Raw genomic sequence first — 24,221 nt, forward strand, 5'->3', positions numbered from 1 at the left:
AGAGAGATTGTATGTCTATATTAGGCATTTTGAGAGTTTCGACTTAGTAGGAATATATAGGATAAGAAAAAAGCAAGAGAGGATAAGTTGGTAGGTATAAGGAAGACCCGGAAATCGCCAAGCCGCTTATCTCTCGAGTATGTCGGATCGCGCGGGAAGGTAATTAGTAATCAGGACAGGGGTTCTATATATATCTATACTAGTATATTTCATATTATGTCATATGGTTTATACGCCGACCACGTCTGCCGAACACGTTCTACTCTAGCTACGAGATTTCACTTTTTTACTAGAAAGTACTACGATACCTTGAGAAGTTAGTAGTCTAACTATTTCTCTAGATAATGTAGTATTTATATATAATACCCTATAGCAGTTGTCCTAGTAATAGCGAATAAAGCGACAACAACTTATATTCGAAATAAAATTTAGGTAGGGGGGGGGGCACTTAGGAAATCGACGATAATAGTAGTAGCAGAGGAGCTTAGTATAGGCGCGGAAGTGTGATGTTGTTATAGAGGGTAGTGTCGGTGCTCGGGGTCACGGGACAGGGTTCCGGCTGCTGCCTAAACCTTAAATCTCTTAGATAAGAGAAATTTTATTTCTCAAAGCGCTTCTACCCTACGCATCTACCTCCGTACGTACTACCGCACACACTACCGTACCTACCTCCGTACCTACATCCCTACCTACGTCCGTACCTACCTCCGTACCGATACTACTATACCGAAACGGAAGAATGTTACGCTAGAGGCGCTAGAAAATAAGCGTACTAGGCTCGGGGCAGCTACGAAGTTACTTAAAGAATACTCTCTAAAGCCGAATACCCTACGGGAGCGCGAGCGTACTGCCGCTATAGACGAAGAGAAGAGAGCTTAGGATCGATACAGAAAGGCTCGCAATAAATCGTTTATACGGTTTAAGAAGGCTTAGATCAAGCAGTCTAGCGAGTTTAGCGAGCTAAGTAGGGACCGTTAAGCTGCCCTAGTTAAGGAATAGAGATCGATATATATAGCAGAATATAACCGGAAAGCGTAAGTTTCGTAGTCGGCGTCTATAGTCGGCATCTACGGTCGGTATTCCTACTTCCTGTCAAAGGCTAACTTCTCTAGTACTAAGAAGTAAGCAGAGACTAATCTAGCTCTCTTACCCGACGAATAGGCCGAAATCGATAAAGCTAACTAGTTCCTTGAGCTTGGAGATAGTGAAAGCAAATCAAAGATAACATTTCAAAAGGAGGATTAGGTTGAGTAGGAATAGGATACCCTTACCCTTAGTAAACGATACGATAAAGCACTTAGGGGCCTTAGCAACGAATGCCTTCCTTAAGAAACGATTCTTAATCCTTTGTTATTAAAAGAGATTGACAAGGAGATAGCGAACTCTATTAGAACTTTTGCCTTTTAGGTAGCCTCTTCCACTTTTGCGACTGCTTATAACTAATAGTATCGCTCGATCCGGAAGTTCTAGAACAAACTTGTTACTCTAGAGAGTCTAGTTCTCCCTAACGAGGCAGCTATAAAGCAGATTTTACAAATTGTCGATAGCGAGACTAAAAAGGTAAGCTTATCTGCCGACTATACCTACCGACTATTTTCTAATAATCCTAGATCTGCGTTAGAGAAGTACGACTCCTACTGCTATACGAGATTTTTAGCCCAATCGAGCGCGCAGTCTGCCGTAGTATCCTTGCCTAGGATGTCGTAGCCTAAAGGGCTTATTCAAGTAGTCTTCCTAGACCCTCCTAGCTAATACTAGAAAATTATAACTACTCCGCTAATAGTTTCCTTCTATTAGTAAGCTTGAAAGGGGAGAAGCACCTCGCGAAGATAGCATACAAGCTCTATAAGAGGGAGAATACTCTAAGCCGCGAACAGACTCTCTAGCCTGAGATAATAGCTACCCTTATCGAGTGCAATGTTAAAGAGTATAATAGGATTACTCTAGAGGCCTTTCTACTCCTACTACTACGAGAAGATAAACTATACCTAGTATCTTCGGGAATCGAGAAGGTACTTACGAAGGACTCTATATTCGCAACTTTATTAGAGGGTTCGAGATTTCAGACTCGGAGGACTAGGAGCCTCGCCTGTTTCAAGAAGACGAAGAGGGATAGAAGAAAGGGTAGGAGGGTTGGTAGTAAGAATCAGACTATCTAATAGGTTAGCTCGCAGCCGGAAGTAGGCCTGCGAATTCTATTCGCTCAACCCCTATAGGGTAGCGTACTAGGATTCTGAAATTCCTACTTTCCCTCCTTTCAATTCCTATATTCCCTCTCCTCTATCCTCTCGTAACGGATTCACGACGTCGGAGTCTGAAATACTATGTTTTCGTCTTCCTTTGCTTCCTCTCTAGGAGTCGGAAGCTCCCGATTCGAATCCTCCTCGCAGCTAGGAAGCTCTTCTACTACCCCTATACGATCGAGCGCTCGCTTACGCTAACGATATAGTTCCGCGACGAACCTCCTACCGAGCCCAACACTAGGGGACCGCCGACGTAGAACAGAGGTTCGCAAGCGTCGTACAAGACGGCCGACTATAGTAGAAGAAGATCTAGATTCCTCTCTAGTACTCCCCGTTAAGCCGGACTATATCGGGGAGTAGGATATTAAGGCTAACTACTAGCTATAGAGGTTCAAGTATAAGGAGAACTTTAAGAAGTAGTACGAGGTACGCTAGTGGAACTATACTAGGAAGCGGCTTAAAAAGCGGAACGGTCGTACTATATTTGATCGGTCCCTAGTTACCTAGGGGAGTAAGTCTCGGATATCTTAGGTATAGGATTTCCTAGAGGAGGGAATGCTTTAAGAAGATACGATACCCAAAGTCGTATATAGGTACTGTAACGCTATACTAAAACATCCTATACTGAATACCGGTACAACGTCTGTCGAGAAGTATCTAGACTCCTCGAACTACTAGGAGAAACAAGATAAGCGAGGGTTTACGAAGGAGATGTTTGCAACCGCAAAGCATCGATAAGTAAGTACTAACTACCGACGACCAGACCTACCGACTATACCTGCCGACTATGCCTACCGACCATATCTGCCGACTACGTCTAAGTAACTATACTGAAACTTCATCTCTAGACTATAAGCAATCCGCGATAGACGAGGGACCTAGGCTATATACTAGACGATTTCCCGCGCTTATCCTTCGAGATAATTATCGACAATAGTCTACTATTCCAGTTCTTTGAACGACCGTTAGTAAAACAGACTTATATAGCCCTACTCCCGGAATAGGTCGAGACAATTTAGTTCAAATCTGCCTCGACATACCGTAGGATGCTCGGTACTAAGGTTCAAGAGTCTGCTAAATCCCTTAAGACCCGTCTTACTAGTAGATTCAAGATAGCTATTGCGTATAATAGCTAGCAATCCAGAGGTATGAAAACCTTATTCCTTACTATCCGGGTCTACTAGATTGACGACTACTAGGTCTAGTACGAAGGGATACTTAGCTTTCTATATATTACTAGCCGTTATACTAGTAATTACCTTACGGAGATACTATTCGAAATCTTACAAGAGTTCGAGATTAAGTACCGATTGACTGTAATTACGTACGACAATACCTCGAACAATAAGACCCTATACAATGCGATGTAAGACTACTTGCTTTACTCTTCCTACTTCCTTCTAATATTCTATAGTGTTTCAGCGATTGATACTTGTTAAGAGAGGTACGGTATAACGGCTAGGAGGCTAGCAACGAGCTTAGAGGAAGGTACGGAGAGCAGTCCCGACTCGGAGATAGGAGAGGATAAGGAGGAGGCAATCGCGGAGCATAATCGAGCTAGCCGTCCCGAGCGATTTCCCTGCTTTGTACATACTGTCTAGCTTCCCTTAAAGGCCTTTTTCGACCGCCTAGGGCTCTGTCCGACTAACGACCTTTCCGAATACTGGAATTACGAGAAAGATCGGCAGATATTACAGAGGAGGAGAAAATAGAGTAAGTAGATCAGCCGCCCTTAAGCTAATAGTATGCCTTACCTCCTTCTAAAGGTAAGATTAGTCTCTGCGGCCTATCGCCTATTAACCTTCCTATTTTCAAAGTATAGTCGGCTCTCGTAGTCGGCAATTATAGTCGGTACTCGAGATTCCCTTCGCTGATTTCGATCCCTAGATCCGGAAACTTTGCGTCTTTATCAACTCGAGCTCTTAAAGGTTCGAGCAGTTTATCGACCTATAGAAAGAGATGCTTCAAAAGAAGGAGCTATTTGCAAAGCACCGTCGGTAGAATAGCGTTCAAGATCGGATCCTAAGGGTCGTTTAAGACGTAAAGACAAGGTAGTCCTTAACAACGTTAATGCTCGATCGCTTCAGCAGACTACAAAGAGTTATCGAATCTTATATCGATCGACTCGACCTAAGTAAAGATATAGGTATCGATTCCGAAGAGTAGCAAAGGGTTGAGTACCTTATCGACCTTACGAAACCATTCGCAGCGGCGATAGCAACGATCGGAACAACGAAAGGTCCGACTATCTACCTTGTCCTCGTATACTACAACTAGCTTTTCGACATTCTAGAGGAGGCGATAAAGCGACTCAAGAATAAGAGGATACCTTAGAAGAAGGATATATATTAGGCATGCGAGGCTGCTTAGGCTAAGCTTGAGAAATATTATCGAGATACCTAGGATCGATTTAGCGATTACTACGGCATTAGTGTCCTCCTTACCCCCTGCCTTAAGCGGAAGTTCTAGGTACGCGATGACTTCGGAGATAAAAGCTACCGCGAGTATTACGAGGGTAAGCTAAGAACAGAGTAGGAGAAGAGCTATCGTCTATTATCGAGCACTTCTACCTACGAGTCACGTAGTAGAAGTAGTCGGCATAAGGGCCAGATCGACTTTACTCTTAGTAGGAGTGCAGAGTCTTCTCAAACTCAACGACGTAGCACTCGTAAGGGTAACGAGCTTGCCGACTATCTGGACGCTAATATAGATAAAGGGGATCTATTCGAGGTACTGAAGATATAGTCTTCGCTTAAGCCTAAGTACCCTACTCTCGTACTAATAGCGCGGGATATTCTCTATATTCCTGCGGCCGGAGTTAGGTATAAGCGCGATTTCAGTATCGCTCGACACCAAAGTCGTTTCAATCGCCAATACTCTGTATCAATATTCTCTGAACTAATAGTATCCCGTTTCCGCTACCGCGACGATAAGTACGATACTAGAGTTCTTATCGCCTACGAGGCTACAGAGGCTGCTTAAGCGCTTCTTAGTACTCTAACTTTATAGGAGATCCTAAGTGAAGACCGAGAGCAGACAAAAGATTTTATAGAACGGATTAGTAACTTAGATACAATTAGCGATAATGAGGGAGATAGGGTAGAGGAGCTAAGGCGATCGGTACGCCTAAGCTTCAAGCTTGCGCAAGAGTGCCTCCGGGATGCTACGAGACGATTATAGCGAGCTTGGTTTAAGCTTGTATAAAGTTTACCTACCGACTATATTTGCCGACTATAGTACTTAAGTTTCAAAATATCACAAGCTGTAATCTAGCGTATATATTCTTCTATATTTATTCATTCGATCTAACTACTCTCTTTCTCCTCTTATCTATATCGGGCTTATATACAGTTTCTTTTCTAATACCTAGTTCAAATAACTTGCTCTTAGGGCACTCGGTTTCTAGGCTTTTTCTTTCTGTTTACGAAAAATCAATACCCAATAGGTACGCAATACCCACTAGGTATCGTAATACCTACTAGGTTTGTACCCAACCCGATAGGTTAGGTTTACCCAGCTAAATACCTATACCCATTGGGTATTGCTAATACCCAACCTACCCTACATACCTACTAGGGTAGGTTGTACCTATGATGAGGCCTAGGAAGAACGAGCGGAATACTATCGTATCTATAGTATTAGCCTAAGCTAGAGAGATATATCCGAAGGACGCTAGCTTATTGTTATTAGTATAGTCTTAATACCGAACTAAGGAGGACTTCTACTAGGGCCTACTTACGGCGATTAAGCGGTTGTTGCTAGAGTATAGTAGTTTCGGTATTAATTAGCTTACTAGCCTCGTCGAGGCGGTACCGGCTACCTAGGACAAGTACCTCGCTATAGAGTACTATAAGAAGGCGAAGTTCCTACGTTATTATACGCTTCCTAGTATCGAGTAGTGTCGGATTATATAGGGTAAGCGAACTGCTACTAGCGAGTTTGCTTCCGGGGGTATAGCTGCTATAGTATCTACTATATAGGACCGTAAGCGTAAGACACCTAATAAGGCGGGCACTTCTACGTCTGCTTCTTCTAGCGAGGCCGCTAACCTAGTAGTTATAGAGGTAGACAGCGACGACGAGCCTAAGGTAGCGGGCACTACTAGTACTTAGGCCTCGTTATAGGTTAGGTTAGGTATAGGTTAGGTACAACCTAACTTAAATACCTAACCCTACAAATAAGCTGGGTACCTAGCTTATAAGCGGGGTATAACCTAACGGTAAAAACCCAGTAGGTATACCTAATAGGTATTGCAATAGGTATTATATAATACGAGTTGAATACCTACAAAATAGTAGAAAGAAATATTAATAAGGGATATATACCTACTACCTGATTCCTAGAGCGTAGAATTTGATAGGAATATATTCTATGTTTATTACAGCTGCCGACTATATATGCCGACTATATATACTAATCAAAAAGGGATTACCAGAATAATAAGGGAAGCTCTAACCAATTGATTATAGTTATAAGCTACTATATACTAAGGATAGAAACTACCTTAGTTCTTAGTAAGTAGCTAAGTATCTAGAGCAGCTTGCTCCTTTACTTACTACTTTAAGGCCTCTACCTCAGCGTCTTGTATCTTTTAATAAGCGCAAAGTTAATCCTCGAAATTTAGCCGCTGCTAACGATAAAACTGACGCGTAATTTTCTTTGCGTCTCCCTCGAGAGTTTCCTAAGCAAGGCGTAAGCTATCTTCTAAACGCTCTTTCGCAACAGTAAGCGCGTAAGCTGCCGCTACTAGCTTATTAGTATAGGCTTCTAGCCTCTGCTTAAGAGTTTGCTTATTATCGCTAGAATCATTATCTAGCTCTTCTTAATTATAACTAGCTTAAAAGTCTCGACCTTAGACATCTTAATCTCGGACATCTTGATCTTGCTTATCTTATTCCTGCTTATCTTCATCCTGCTTATTATCGTCCTGCTTATTATCTAGGAGTAGCGGAGTATTATCCTAAGCTATTAAATTAGTATATTATAATTAATGATAAAAGAGTAACTTACTAAGAGTTGCCTGCTAAGTAGTGGTATCCTCGCTATTATTGTTTTCTACAGTCGGATTCTGAGTAGCGTCTAGTATATCCTCGTTAGAATCGTCTTTAACGATTCGTCGAGGCTGCTTAGTTAGGAGAGGCTTGCATTTTAGCGTAGCCTTTGCTTTCAGCGCCTTAGTAGCCTTGTTCTTCTTTAGCTCTATGTAGATGAAATTAGGATTAACAGGACTAGAATTGTAAGGGCAGACTACGAAATCGTCAGGCCAAATACCCTACTCCTTGAGAAGCGAGCGAAGACACTCTATATCTTTGCCTTAGAGTGTAACGCGCTTAGCGTAGATAGCCAAAAGGTTAGCCGCTAGAGGAGGTAAGTAAGTAAGTAAGTAATACTAATTAGAAAGAATAAGAAATAGGAAGACTTATAGGTAAAGATTCTCACTAAGAGAGACTTAGCATATTCTTGAAGAACGCTAAGAGCGCTTGCTTGAATACGAAGAGGTATATAAGCCTAATCTATAACGAGCTCCTTAATAAGTCTAGCAAATAGGGTTTTCTTAATATAGAGCAGGCTCTCCTTCTAGCACTTCCTGATCTCTTTAAGAGCTAATACTTTGAGAAAGTTAGTACCGACTACAAATGCCGACTACAAATGCCGACTACAAATCTGGATTCTAGAATTACTTACTACCTAGGGCATATCTGTGTCCCTTCTTAATACGAGTGCCTAGAAGCTTTTTACTACCTATACGCGAAGGAAGTCCCTTTCTACTAGTACGAGGAGTCTTACGTACGATCGATTGTTTGCGCTTCTGCGCAATCGACATTGCCGAGGCTATTGTAGTAGATTGGTGCGCTAGTGTAGTGTAGTAGCGGTAGTATAGTATAGTATAGTAGTATAGTGTAGTGTAGCGGAGGTAGTATAGTATAGTATAGTATAGTAGAGGTAGTAAGGAGAGAGAGAAAGGAAGGGGGCAATGTTGATGTAGTAAGTTAGGTTTTTTCTAAAGTAGAGAGTAACTTTGTGTTGTTAGGAGACAACCGCTCGGCCAATTAGAGGCTACGGATTGTTTGCTGCCTAAGTAATAACACATACGCACTTTATACGAGATCCAAATAAGGTTTGCGTACGTAATCTTCAATTGCCGGGAGTAACCGGCAGGTACGGTTAGCAGGTACGGTCGGCAGGTACGGTTAGCAGGTACGGTCGGCAGGTACGGTCGGCAGGTACGGTCGGCAGGTACGGTTAGCAGGTACGGTCGGTAGGTACGGTCGGTATAGGTAGTAAATATTATCGGAAAGTCTTCTCGGTAGGAGTCCTAATCCTTCCCCTAAGATATAGTTAGCAGACATAGTCGGTAGATATAGTCGGCAGATATGGTCGGCAGATTCCTAAAAGCTTAAAAGTCATCTTTTCCGTTATTTTCCTCTAGGAAGCGCTTCCGAATCCATCGACAAAGTACTATATCCTTTTGCTGCAATGTTACTCGTTTCGTATATATTGCAAGTATATTAGAGACTTCGAACTCAAGTGTAAGAAACGCTTCCGTCGCTTCCTATAGATAGAGGAGGGCCTCTGCTTAGAACCGGTATACGCTACTCGAAGATTTACTTGCGATATCTATAGTAACTTCCCGACAGATCCTCTAGAATAGTAGTCGACGTATTAACAGCTCGGTCGTCTTCTAGTATCTCCTAATCTCGCGAAGAGTAGCTATACTAGGCTTTGTTCGTCGCTTAGTTCTCGCTTTGGGTGCCTTTCGTATTATAGGCTTCTTCTACGGCCGTTGACTCCCTATCGGCCTCTTATTCCCTAGATAGGACTTTTTCGCGACTAGTTTCGTACGTCCCCGCCTCCTTTCGGCGAGGCTTTTACTTGGTCTAGGAGAGGCTATCGGTTGAGGTAGTTGTCGTATACGCTGCCTAATCGGTATATCCGAATCTTCGCTAGTCTCCGGACTATAGATTACTAGACCTATACCTTGATTTGCTTGCCTTTCTTCCTTCTCTCCGCTATAATTAGGATTATAGATTACTCCCGCAGTACCTTGAGTTACCTGCTTGTCCTCCTTCTCTCCGCTATAATTAGGATCGTAGATTACTTTTGCGGTACCCTGAGTTCCCTACTTTTCTTTCCCCTTTCCGAGATAGGATATCTTTTCGAGCGGCTCTATTCGTTCCTCCTATATCCTATCTAACTACTTCTAAGTCCTTATATCAGTTCCGCTATTAAAAGCAGCCTTCGGAAGCCCTCTAGGTCTCGATTGTTCGTCCTGTAGTAAATCGAGTCTATAGTCGAGTTAGTCGTCGTTATCCCTAGGGAGGGAGGCAGAGACGTAGGTAGAGAGGGAAACAGTATCTATATTAGGCATTTTGAGAGCTTTGAGTATATCTCGGTAGATTAACAAAGTTGACGATAGAGAAGAAAAGAGAGAAGGAAAATACGGGGGGTATAAGGAAAACCCGGAGTTTGCTAAGGCGCTTATCTCGAGAGTATATCGGATCTCGCGGGAAGGTAATTAGTAATCTATACAGGGATTCTATATATATCCTAAGGCCGCTAGTAGGATATACGACTTATACGCCGACTACGTCTACCGAACACGTTCTTCTATAGCTGTAGGACCTATTGTTTTCTCTAGGGCGTATATATAATTTAGACGCGTTTTTACATATAGGTCCTAGATATCTATACTTAATATATATATCGTTTAATATAGATATCTATATACTATATATATATATATATAACCCCTGCTAGCAGTTATCCTAGTAGTGGCGAACGAACGGATAACAACTTATATTCGAAATTAATAACGCCTAGGGGGGGCGACTTACGTATAGTTCTTATACTTATTATCTAGAATAACGTCGGCGGTACAGTAGTGCGGTAGAGTGTTATTAGTCCGGAAAGATAGGTAGTATCGTTGCCCGGCGTAACTAATACCGGGATTCGGCAGCTGCCTAAACCTTAAATTGCCCTAGTAGGGTAAATTTACTTTCTCTCTCTTACTTTACTACCTTACTACAACACCTCTACAATACCCGTACCTCCGTACCTTTACTAGCGCCGTCGATACCTACCTTCGTAATCAGACCGAGTTCTTCTTTAACTACTATACCAACATTAGAAACCTTACTATACCGAAACGCAAGAGCAATGCCCTAGAGGCACTAGCAAACAAGCGCGCAAAGCTCGGCGCAGCCTCGAAGTCACTCGAGGAGTACTCCCTTAAGCTAAACACTTTACGAGACCGAGAGCGTACTGCCGCTATAGACGAAGAAAAGAGGGCATAGGATCGATACCGCAAAGCGCGTAACGAATCCTTCGCGCGATTTAAAAAGGCACAAATCAAAGAGTATACGAGTTTCGAAAGCCTCGCTAAAGATGAGTAATAGGAACTTATCGAGGGCTAGAGAAAGATATATACAAAGGAGTATAATTAAAAAGCGTAAGTGCAAATATGGTCGGCGGATATAGTCGGCAGATTTGAGTACTAACTTCTGATTTAGTATAAAGAAGCAGACTGGAAAGAGTGCAATACTTCCTTCCGATAAGCAGGCAAAGATTAATAAAGCCGACTAGTTTCTCGAACTCGGCGATATCGACTCTAAGGAACGATTAACATTCTAGAAAGAAGACCAGATTAAGTAGGAATAGGAGTATCTATCTGTTGGCGAGGAGTGCGACAAAGGGGTTGGCGGCCTTAGCAACTATTGCCTTCCCTCGGAATCAGTTCTTAATCTATTCTCGACTCTATAGATAGAGGAAGCGAGGGCTAAGTCTATTGGTACCTTTGCTATCTAGGCATCCTCTTCTACTTTTTCGACGGCCTACAATCAATAGCGCTCTTCTATTTACTACTTCTAGGACAAGATTGTTATCCTTAAGAACCTAGATATACTAAATAAGAAAGGCATAAAAGAGGTCTTGAAAATCGTTAGTAGCGAGACAATAAAGGTAAATATCTGCCGACTATATTTGCCGACTACAGAAACTAATTACAATTCCAGATTTGTATCAAAGAAGTCCGAATGCTATTACTATATAAGATCTTCTCGCCTATTAAGCGAGCCGTTTGCCGGAATGTCCTATCGTAGGATACCAAAGCTTAAGCCTACTATAGAGGGCGATTGCCAGGCCCTTCTTAGCTTATTCCCGCTACCTACGACTATATAGCTAACGGCTTTTTGCCTTTAAAGACAATAAAGGAGAATAAGTATCTCGCAAAGATAGCGTACAAGATGTACGAGAAAGAGAACTCTCTTACGAAGGAACAGACAATATAGCTAGCAGTAATAGAAAGCCTTATCTATTGTAGCGTAAAAGAGTATACTAGTATTACTCTCGAAGCTATCCTGCTCCTCCTCCTCCAAGAAGACGAACTCTGCCTCTCGATTTCTAGTCTCGAGGAACTGGTTAAGAAGGACAAGAGACTAGCTACCCTTGTTAAAGTTTAAGACTAAGAAGCGGAAGCGATAGGTAAATAGCAAGCGACGCCTGAACTAGGGTTTCGATAGGTTAGCTCGGATATAGCAGAATGTCGGCATATCCTATTAGCTATACCCTTGTTATAGCGTAACACTATAATTGAGTACAGGAAATTCTCTTTCTTTTTCCCCTTTCTACTCCTACTTCTTCAAGATACCTCTGGACTTTTACGCTATTATCGTCTATCTACTATGTTTTCGTCCTCCTTCTCGTCCTCCCTAGGAGTAGGAAGCTCCCGGCTCGAATCCTCCTCCTAGCCCGATACCTCTTCCGGGATCCCTACGCGATCGAGCGTACGGCTATACTAGCGCTATAGGACGATACTCAACGCGCTATCGAGTCTAATACTAGGTCGACGCCGACGACAACCTGACGTTAGGCGGCGTAGAACGAGACGGCCGAGTCTAGTAGAAGAGGAACTAGATAGTTCCCTTATTCTCCCTATCGAGCCTAATTATATAGGAGAGTAGGATATCAAGTCAAATTGCTAGCTATAGAGGCTTAGGTATAAGGACAACTTTGAGCGTTAGTACGAGGTACGGTAGTGGAATTATACCGGAAAGCGCCTTAAAAAGCGGAACGGTCGTGCTATGTTCGATCGGTCCCTAATTACCTAGGGGAGTAAGTCTCGGACATCTTAGGTATAGGATTTCCTAGAGGAGGGAATGCTTCAAGAAGATGCGACGCCTAAAGTCGTATACAGATGCTGTAACGCTGTACTAAAACACCTAGTACTAAATACTAGTATAACATCTGTCGAGAAGCATCTCGACTCCTCGAACTACTAGGAGAAACAAGATAAGCGAGGATTTATAAAGGAGATGTTTACAGCTGCGAAGCATCGATAGGTAAGTACTAACTAACGCCGACTATACCTGCCGACTACGTCTGCCGACTACGTCTAGCTACTTATACTAAGACGATATTTCTAGACTATTAGCAATCTACGGTAGACAAGGGACCTAGGCTATATACCAGACGATTTCCCGCGCCTATACTTTAAGATAATTGTCGACAACGGTCTACTATTCCAGTTCTTTGAACGACCCTCGGTAAAACAGACTTATATAGCACTACTTCCGGGATAGGTCGAGACAATTCCGTTCAAATGCGCGTCGACATACCGAAGGATGCTCGATACTAAGGTTATAGACTCCGCCGACTCCCTTAAAGCCCGTCTCGCTAGAAGATTCAAGATAGCTATCGCGTATAATAGTTAGCAATCCAGGACTATAAAAACCTTATTCCTAACTATACGGATCTACTGGATTGACGACTAATAGACTTAGTACGAAGGGATGCTTAGTTTCCCTTATATTACTGGCCGTTATACTAGTAATCATCTTGCGGAGATACTATTCGAGATCTTATAAGAGTTCGAGATTGAGCGGCGATTGACTGCTATTACGTACGATAACGCCTCTAATAATAAGACGCTATACAATGCGATGTAAGGACACTTACTATACTGTTATTACTCTCCTCTAATATTCTATAGTATTTTAGCGATTGATACTTGTTAAGAGAGGTACGGTATAACGGTTACTAAGCCACTAACGAGCTTAGAGCAGCTACCTCTCTATCCAGGTACGGAGACTAGTCCCGAATTAGAGATAGGAGAGGAAGAGGAGGAGGCAATTGCGGAGTATAATCGAGGTAGCCGTCCGGAGCGATTTCCCTACTTTGCCTATACTGCTCAACTTCCCCTAAAGGCCTTTTTCGACCGCCTAGGGCTTTGTCCTACGAACGACCTTTCCGAATTCTGGGATTACGACAAGGATAGAAAGATATTATAGAGAAGAAGAGTCTAGAGCAAGCAAATTAGCCGTCCTTAAGCTAATAGTATACCCTATCTTCTTTTGAAGGTAAGATTAGTGTCTACGCCTAATAAACTATAAACCCTTCTACCTCGAAAGTATAGTCGACTCGCGTAGTCGGCAATTATGGTCGGCAGTTCGTTACTCTAGCTAATCTTAATCTCTAGATCCGGAAGCTTTGCGTCTTTATTAACTCGAGCTCCTAAAGGTTCGAACAGTTCATCGACCTCTAGAAAGAGATACTTCAAAAGAAGCAGCTATTTGCAAAGCACCGTCGGTAGAAAGGCGTTCAAGATCGTATCCTAAGGGTCGTTCAAGACGTAAAGACAAGGTAGTCCTTAATAACGTTAATGCTCGATCGCTTTAGTAGACTCTAAGTAGTTATTGAATCTTATATCGAGCGACTTAACCTAGGTAAAGACATAGGCATCGATTCCGAAGAATAGTAAAGGGTAGAGTACCTTATCGACCTTACGAAACCATTTGTAGCGGCGACAGCGGTAATTAGAACTACGAAAGGTCCGACGATTCACCTTATCCTCGTATACTACAACAAGCTTTTCGATATTCTGGAGGAGGCGATAAAGCGACTCAAGAATAAGCGGATACCCTAGAAGAAGGATGTCTTTTAGGCATACGAGGCTGCTTAGGCTAAGCTAGAGAAATATTATCGAGATACCTAGGATCGATTTGGCGATTACTACAGTATTAGCGTCCTCCTTACCCCCTGCCTTAAGCGGAAGTTCTAGGTACGCGATGACTTTAGGGATAAAAGTTACCGCGCGTATTACGAGGGTAAGCTAAGGGCAGAGTAGGAGAAGAGCTATCGTTTATTATCGAGTACCTCTACCTAGCAGGGCCGTTTTGGAAGGAGTCGGCACAAAGGCTATATTAACTTTACTCTTAGTAGGAGTATAGAGTCTTCTCAAAGTCAAAGACGCAGCACTAACAAGGATAACGAGCTCGCCGACTATTTAGACGCTAATATAGATAAAGGGGATCTATTCGAGGTACTAAAGACGTAGTCTTCAATAGAGTCTAAGTACCCTACTCTCGTATTGATAGCGCGGGATATTCTCTGTATTCCTGCCGCCGGAGTTAGGTATAAGCGCGATTTCAGTATCGCTCGACACCAAAGTCGTTTCAATCGCCAATACACCGTAGCAACATTCTCTAGATTAATAGTATCTCGTTTTCGCTATCGGGACGATAAGTACAATACTAGAGTTCTTATCGCCTAGGAGGCTACAGAGGTTTCCTAAGCGCTTCTTAGTACTCTAACTTCATAGGAGATCCTTAGTAAAGACCGAGAGCAGACGAAAGATCTTATAGAACGGATCAGTAACTTAGATACGATTAGCGATAACGAGGGTAATATAGTAGAGGAGCTAAGGCGATTAGTACGCCTAAGCTTCAAGCTTGCGTAAGAGTGCCTCCGGGATACTACGAGACGATTATAGGGAGATTGCTTTAAGCTTGTATAAAGTTTACCTACCGACTATATTTACCGACTATATTTCTTAAGATTCAAAATATTACAACTTATAGCATAGCGTATATATAATCCTAAGCTTCTTCATTCAATTTAACTATAATCTTTACTTTCGTATCTATATCGGGTTTATATACAGTTTCTTTTCTTATGCCTAGTCCAAATAAATCGCTTCTTCGCTCTCGTTAGGGTACCCGGTTTCTAGGTTTTTTATTTCTATATACGAAGATTCAATACCCAATAGGTACGCAATACCTACTAGGTATCGCAATACCTACTAGGTTTGTACCCAACCCGATAGGTTGGGTATACCTAGCTAAATACCTATACCTATTAGGTATTGCCAATACCCAACCTACCCCACATACCTACTAGGGTGGGTTGTACCCATAATAAGGCCTACTAGTACTAATATCCGTAAAGCAGACGTAAAGCTAATTCTTACCCCGAGAGAGAAGCTATAGTCCGGTACAGATAGACTCGGTAACAAGATAGTTTAGGTATTTATAATCGCCTCTAAAGCCAAGCTTGTACTAATAAGGTTGCTTACCTAGGCAAGGACACTTATGTTCGACTTCTACGCTAGTTATATTTATTCTACGGCCTGTATACGTACGTAGAATAAGCAACCCTTCTTAATTAGACTATTTGTTAAGGGTAACTATAAATATAGACTGCGATTTATAGCGACGATCTAGAGCGACAATAATACTAATAATAACTTTGATAGAGATATAGCTTATATTGATTTACTATATACGAAGCGTTAGAGGCAACTTACGACTATTGCTAGGGTAGAAGTAGTAGGCCGGAGGCACTTTGTAGTAGTTACGCCTCGTAACAGTATTAATAGTATTGATCTAGATACTATACGACTATATAAGATTAGACTCTCCGATACGGACGACGAAGATACAGATACGGAGGCAGAGCGTCGTTCTATAGTAGTATCCGATATCCTTCGCCTAATTTAGTAATCTTACCTACTATATAGTCTTTACTAATATATACTTACTACTCTACGAGGCTCTAGAACTGTATATTAATATATATAACGTTAAGTTTTATAGCTTTCTACTATATAGTTGTCGTTTAAATAAGTATATATACTGCTAGAATCTATACTATTGCTCCTCGGCGGCCTCCGATACTCGAAATATAGTGTTCTAATTAGCTCTCCTATAACGCTTAGTAAGCCGGAGAGTCTATAGTTTGCTCCGAGTCCTATATATAGTTACTAAGACTAGAAATACGAATGTAAGAGTAGGGGTATATAGTAATATATAGAGCGTCCTTCCTACCGCGTAGGAAAAGGAACAAACTAATTCTTGTCCTTCGGAAAGGAGGGAGCGGCGTCGTATAATATACCCCTACGCTAAGTATACGCAGGCGCTACGCCGCGCGGGCGGTCGCCTAATAGCCGATCGCCCGACGACTCGGATCGTACTACTCCTATAGCCCGTCCTACCTTAGGCTAACGTACCTTAGACTCAAATACCTAACCGCCTCCTAGGGCTATATACCTCTAGGCCTAGCTATTACAATTATCTCCTCTCCCTAATAGAGCTGTCCCTAGCGATATATTCTATATATTGTATACGGAGCGTATATAGAGCGTATATAGAGATACTCGTATTCTATATAGAGGCTAGTCGTTATACTAGGAATCCTAGTAGTTACCCTAGGGCATTCTATATAGTAGAATATAAGGAAGTTAATAGAACGTAGAATACGACAGAAGAAAGCCCGCCTAGTAATAGGTAGTAGCAACGAGTAAGTATATTTCGTCCTCTACGCTATGTCTTTTTCTTCGTTCCTTAGTTCTTCCCTAAACTATTTTTTTAGGAAAAACTCTAAGCTCTTCGTACTATCCTCGTAACCTATATATACGAGATATACCTCCGAAGCGCGCGATAGCCGTAAAGGTACCTAAGAAACCCGTCCTAGAGCGCGATCCGCGTTGCGGTCGTACCGCGGCTAGAGCGTACAACATTTGCCTCCGCTATATAGAGTATATGTTTAAGGGTACGTCGATACCTGCGCGTTACGTACGCCTTACCTACGTTTCCTTACTAATCTAATAGTAGTAGACGCAAACGGCGTCGCCGAGCGCGCCTATAACGGCGTAATAGCTCCCGGCTAAAAGAAGAAGTATTAGAGGTATACGAAAGGGCGCTATATATACGAACGTATAGTAGACCTAGACCTGCTTCGGCAGGTACGCTACCTACGCGTCCTACGCGCGGCGCTTCGTTCTTATATAGCCGGTATACGCTCGGTATAGGTAATACGGCGCTTATAGCAGCTAGAGGGTAAGATTCTAGAGAGTAAGAAGGTACTTGCCTCTAATAAGGGCAAGGCCGTCGGCGTCTACGAGACGCCGAAGAAGGGTAGTAGTAGTAGTAGTATAGTTAGCGCGCCGGCGTCGAGCGCCCTAGCTATAGCCGACTACCTAGAGATAGCGAAAGCTACCTCGGCCCTTTAGGGTATTTTTAAGCTATAGTACGAGGTAAGTTCTATCGCTTCGTACCCTGCTCGTAGGCGTCGCTAACGTCTATCGTAGATAGCTCGCTTAGCCGGCGCCGCCGGTACTACCTTAGATAGCGCGGTAGCGACCGCGTATCCTAATTACAGTAGTTAGGAGCCGTACCTATCGGACGGCGAGGCTAAGATAAGCCTGCCTAGCGATAGCGATAACGACGACGACGACGACGACGATAACGGTACCGGTAACGGTACCGGTCCTACCGTTCCCTCTATTAGCCCTACTCCTACTACTCTCTCTTCTAGTACTACTAGTACCGGTAGTACCGTAGGTACCTAACCCTCTCGTCGCGTTCGGTTAGCCTACGCTTCTAGTACGCTGCGCGTATTTTTAGTGTTTTGTTTATATATAGTATTCCCGGCTCGGCCGGTTAAAAGCAAATTAATTCTTAATCGTTCTACCTATATCTCGCTTGTACTATACTACTACGTTTCCGCTACGCTTCGAACTCGTCGAAGGTAGCGTACTTACTAATATACTCTTTAGGTTCCTATTAATCGAATTCCTCGGGCTAGCTACGCTAGCGTACTAAGTACTATCGGATGCCCTTCCTTAGGCGCGTATCTAAGATCTTTTCTACCTTATAGAGTCCCTCTTTATCGGCGAGTAGGAGGGTTCCCTCCTACGTATTACCTACGCGGCCCTTATAGGGCTCGAGGTATAAGACGTAGAAGACGTTATAGATCTAAGATCCTACTAGTAGGGCTAGGCGGTACGCCTGCTTCCCTACGATATTAATTACCTTAAATAGTCCTACGAACTTATCTACGAACTTCTTCGTAGGTACCTTTAATCTTAGGTTCTTAGTAGATAGTAGTACTATATCCCCTACCTTAAACCCTATTATAGTATGCTTTGCGTTAAAGTACTTCGCCTACGCTTCGCTAGCGCGTTACTAGCGCTTACTTAGGGTTTCGTAGTTCCGTTTCAGTCTCTCTATAGCGTCTACTACGGCCGGTACCTTCCTCTCCGCGAGCTCGCCCCGAGCGTTACGCGTACTTGTCGCTAGCTCCTAGTTGAATCTATACAATACTTTAAATAGTAATATCTTTAATACATTATACAGTATAGTCGCTATTGTTATACGCGAATTCAGCTTGTATTAGTATACTAGCCTAATCGTCCTACAGTCCTACTACTCTAAGTAGTAGATACGTAGGTACGTCTCGATTACCTAGTTTATCCGTTCGGTTTAACTATCGGTTTGCGCGTAGAACGCTATACTAAGCCTACGTTTTACCTACGCCTTATAATAGAAGTCTAACTAGAACTAGCTCGTAAACACCGAGCCTCTATCGCTTATAATACCTATAGGTATGCCGAACCGTCGTACGATTTCGTTTACTAGAATATCTACTAGATCTACGCTAGTGTATTTCTTCGTAGTTAGTACGAAGGTTACTATTTTAGTATATCTGTCGACGATTACAAGGATCGTATCGTAGACGCAGTCGCCGCGCTTACTTAGCAGCAAGTCTATAATAAAGTCCTAGGTCAATTCTTAGAACGGCCTTTCTAGTATAGGCAGCGTAGCTAGTTCGCCGTATAGACGGTAGCGTCGCGCTTTCGACTTTTGATAGGCGTCGTAGGTAGCGACGTACTCTACTACCTCGGTAGCTATCCCTAGCTACGAGTACTTTCTTCGGATTAAGGCCGTTGTCTTATCCTTCCTAAAGTGTCCTACTAACGGGTCGTCGTAGTATATATATATCAGCTATGCTCTAAGGGCGTAGTCCTTAGGTATATATAGCGCGTCGCCTACCTACAAGTTGCCTTCCCGGACGACGTAGTCCTCGAATACGCCCTAGTTACTTTAACTTACTTATCGCCTACTTATATACTACGCGTACGTTAGGTTCTGCCTAAACGAGCGCGTAGGTATATATTAGAATTAAGTCGGAGACGTTTGCGTACGGTTGTTCGTCTTTTAATACTACTTAGGCGATACGGATAGGTAACGTATAGTACTACTATAGGTTAGCGTCGGTACTTCTCCTAACGCTACGGTACAAGCGATCGCCGGTAATACGGATACGCGATACCTTCGGACTATCTGCTTCTAGTATACGTCTATCCTATAGCTATAGCTTGGTTTATAGGGTAGAGAGGAGGTTAGTTACCTTACGCGACTCTCGTACGTAATCGCTACATCGCGACGGACCGTCGGCTAGGTTTCGTTTACCTACCTAGTAGGTAATAGTAAAATCGAAAGCTACTAGGAATGTCGCCTAATAGGCCTATCGACCTATAAGTTTCTTTACGCCTATAAAGCCTCTTAAATTAGCGTAGTCGACGAGTACCTTAACCGTATACTAGGCGCCTTCGTAGTACGGCCGCCAAGCTTTGAATAATTCGACTACCGCTAATAATTCCGAGTCGTATATCTTGTAATTATATTCTATAGGGATTATCTTACGGGAGTAGAAAGCGATAGGGTACTACTTAGAGCCGAAGAGTTAGTTTAGGATACCTACAATAGCAAACGCCGAGGCGTCGCTTTCGATTCGTAGCCGTAACGCCGGGTTAAAATGCCTTAATAGGGGTACTTACTAGAAACGCCGCTTAATCTCTTGAAATGTATACTCCTCGGCTACGCCCTACTAGATCGGTCCTAGCTTCCTACCTTTTACGGCTCCCTTTAATAGCGCCGTTAAGGGTACTACGATCCTCGAGTACTCGAAGATAAATCTACGATAAAAATTCGCAAATCCTAGAAAGGACTATACCTCCGTTAAGGTAGTCGGTATTAGCTACGCTCCGATTGCGTCTACCCTACGAGGGTCTATTTTTACGCTGCCGGGGGTTACGACGAACCCGAGGTAATCGACCTCCTTTATAAAGAATTTGTACTTTGCGCGCTATATATAGAGTACGAATTTGCGGAGCCTCTTAAGTACTTCGTATATATCCTTTATATACTACTCGTATATTTTGCTATAAATAAGGATATCGTCGAGGTATACTATATAGATAATATCGACCAATCCTACTAGGGCTCTATTAATATATACCTAGAACGTTGCCGGGGCGTTAGTTAGACCGAAAGGTATAACCTTATACTAGAAGTAGCCGTAGTATATACGAAACGTAGTCTTCTAGCGGTCGCTTTCCTTAATCTTAATACAGTAGTAGGTATCGGCTAAGTCTAGGTACGTAAACTACTCGGCTCCTATAAGCCTGTCTAGCGTTTCGCCTATAAGGGGTAGAGAGTACCGATTTTTTACCGTAATTTCGTTTAGACCGCGGTAGTCTACGTACAATTGTAGTAAACTATCCTTCTTTAGTACGAACAGTACCGGCGCGCCTGCTTTACTTATACTAGTCTTAATCTAGTCGTGTTCTAGTACGTTAGTAATATATTTATATAGGTACTTAAGTTTAGTACTAGACTAGTAGTACAACGGTCGGAACGGTAGAACGGTACCTAGCCGTAGGTCAATCGTATACTCTACGCCGTCTACTAGTTTGCTACGCTGTTCGTCTATAGGAAATAAGACGTCGTAGTAGTCCCGATATTCTATCGGCAACTCTGTAAGCTCTAACCCTACGTCTGTCTTACGTACTATTACTACGTATACGTAGGACGAGTTCTTTAGATCCTTAAAGAAATTAGGTACCTCTCGGACCTTAACGTACAAGTACTCGCTACTATAGCGCTATTCGTCGGTAGTACTATCTACTACTACTTACTAGATACGACGCTACGGCCGTCCTAGGATAAGATTAGGTTCCGGTATATTATAGGTATAAAACAAGCCGCCTATTATACGCTCGTTACCTACGGAGTCTACGAGGGTTATATAGATATAGTACGCTCCGTAGTAGTAGCCTAACTAGCCTATAAACGAGCTCGCCGGCGGTAGGAGTACGTTCCTATAGACCGCGAGGTTGTACTTTAGTACGAAGCTACGTAATACTATATTAATATTAGCGGTATCGTCGAGTAGTATAGTAGTAGGGGTACGCCCCTTATATATCTCGACTTGTCCTTCGAGGACGCGGGTATAGTATACCTAGATAGGTAAGGGGGTATCGCTATTAAGATAGGTATCTAGAGCTTACGACTCTCCTCTAATACCTTCTCTTTTTTCGGCGCTTACTCTTTAGATACGGTAATCCTACGAACCGTATTCGCCTTATTGCTAGGCCTCGTTATAGGTTGGGTTGGGTATGGGTTGGGTACAACCCAACGTTAATACCCAACCCCGCAAATAAGGTAGGTACCCAGCTTATAAGCTAGGTACAACCCAACGGAAAAAACCCAATAGGTATACCCAATAGGTATTGCGATGGGTATTACGTAAAACCTCTTCTAGATATAGAATAAACATAGTAAGCGCTTCTGGAACAGTAATAAGCCTCGTATATACCGTACTGCCTGAACTCGCTAACAATAGCTGCCGACTATGCCTGCCGACTACGAGAATTAGGAAAAAGCAAATTAATTCAGGAGTTTACGGTAAGTACTTCGACATCTCCTTCTATAGCTAATAATACCTGCCGACTATACCTGCCGACTACGAAAATTAGAAAAACCAAATTACTTCAGATCTTAGGCTTATAGTAAATGCTTCAACATCTCCTTCTCTAGCCTAGCTAGAACGCGCATCTAGTGTTTAAACCGACTTTCGGTTACTATATGCTACTACCTTACTCTCCAGGCCTTACGTATCTCTATTCTTCGCTAGGCCGCTTAGAAAGCCGGCTCCGTCCTTATTAATAATAGGGTCCTTAAACAAGTAGCTCTAAGGATAAAGCGAGCTGAAATTTCTGTCTCTAGTCTGTCTCGTTCGGTAATAGGCTCTTCTACAAGTATACTTAGTATCTTGTCGATACTTCCCCTAGCTACGAATTCTTATATACCCCGATTATTCGCTTGATCTATAGCTACCGTATACGCTGCCCTTGCTATATCCTCTAATTCTGTTATCTCCTCGTCAAACTCCTGCTGCGACTCCTCTTCTTCATCCTCTCTCTCTATATCTAGTCGACTCTCCTAGAGAGAATCAGGACCCGTCTCCTCCAAATCTGGATAATCGAAAGGATTGTAGTCTTAGCTAAGCGAGATATCTTGATCCTAGGTACCTATATCCTCGTCGCTATACTGAAAATCTGCTTAACTAAGCGGTATACCTAGTTACCTAAAAGGAAAATCTGAATTCTCGGAAGCTATCTCCTCGTCTTCTTCTTCTTAGGTATTAATATAATCGAGGAGAGCCTAGAGATATTTATCCTCTGTCGTTAGGGGTACTATATTATCGTCCTGAGCATTCTCCTTATTAGCTAGAGGATAACTAGTTTGAACGCTAGGATTAGTATCTGGATCGTATTCCGAGCTCTTATTACCGCTCGAAATTACGATAGTCGCCTGCTTCTTACCGTCTGAATCGTTCAAACCCCTATTATCCTAATCGGCGCTAGGAGGATCTTAATCGTTCCCGTCTGTCTAGCTACCAGTATCTGTATTATCCTAATCGGTACTAGGAGGATCTTGATTGTTCCCGTCTGTCTAGCTACCGGTGTCGCTATTATCCTAATCGGTGCTAGGAGGATCTTGATTGTTCCCGTCTATCTAGCTACCGGTGTCGCTATTATCCTGATCGGTACTAGGAGGATCTTAATTATTCCCGTCTATCTGGCTACCGGTGTCGCTATTATCCTAATCGGTACTAGGAGGATCTTGATTGTTAGCGTCTGTCTAGCTACTAGTACCGGTTTGAGTACCCGTTTAAGCGCTAGGGTTATCGGGATTATCTGAGCTCTCGTCTTCGCTTAAGGACGTAGGAGTCTTCTTTCTCTTCTTCGCAGTCGGCTTCTTTAGAGTTAGCTTCGATTTCGTCTTCTTCGTCTTTGATCGAGGCTTATATATCGTACTCGGGTTGACTGGGCTAGAGCTATAGAGAGCAACTACGTAATTGTCTAGCTAGACATTCTACTCCTTTAGCAGCCTACGAAGACATTCGAGATCTTTCGCTATTACTGTAACTCGCTTACAGTAGATAGCGAGAAGATTGGCTAACGAAAAGACTTTCGTTACTATACTCTCGTACTGTTCCTAGAGGATGCCGAGTACGCTCGCTTGGATCCGTATAGGGAGGTAGTCTTCGGTAAAAAGGATAATAGTATCCCTAACGATACGTACGAACGCGAGCTTTAGGATATAGTTTATAACCTCTGTCTAGCATTTTTTGATCTCCTACAAAGCTCCCTCTAAAAGAAATGTTAGTATATACCGACTATATATACCGACTACGTCTGCCGACTAGGTATACTTACTGCCTCTCTTTTTTTGATTTTTCTTTACACCTGCGGATAGAAGCCCTTTCCTACCTATTGCGCTAGGGAGTCTCTTTCTAGATGTTCGTAGTACCTTTCTAGCGATTGAAAGCTTACGGCGCGCTACGAGTAACGGCGCTATAACGATAGTAGCAGCAGGCGGTATAGTAGGTAGAGCAGCAGGCGGAGCAGTAGGCAGAGCAGTAGGCAGAGTAGTAGGCGGAGGCTAGGAGGGGTTGTAGCGGGTAGGGGGCGGGGCGGGAGGGGGGGGGTTAACAACCAATGTTAATATCGCAAGTTAGGTTTTTTTTGGAAGTAGGGAATACCTTTGAAGGCGGCGGAATTTAGGGTCCAGGGGC

General features: G+C 42.9%; 1 protein-coding gene across 1 annotated transcript; it reads left to right on the forward strand.

Moving 5' to 3' along the window:
- Window positions 1-13,998: 13,998 nt before the first annotated feature.
- Window positions 13,999-14,163, forward strand: SEPMUDRAFT_43772 (uncharacterized protein; the record flags this gene model as incomplete). The annotated part of the gene is made up of 1 exon (XM_016908903.1): window positions 13,999-14,163. A coding segment is annotated over one exon (165 nt), but the record flags the coding sequence as incomplete, so codon positions are not given.
- Window positions 14,164-24,221: the final 10,058 nt, after the last annotated feature.

The sequence above is a fragment of the Sphaerulina musiva genome (genome assembly GCF_000320565.1).
Source record: "Sphaerulina musiva SO2202 unplaced genomic scaffold SEPMUscaffold_5, whole genome shotgun sequence".
NCBI lineage: Eukaryota > Fungi > Ascomycota > Dothideomycetes > Mycosphaerellales > Mycosphaerellaceae > Sphaerulina > Sphaerulina musiva.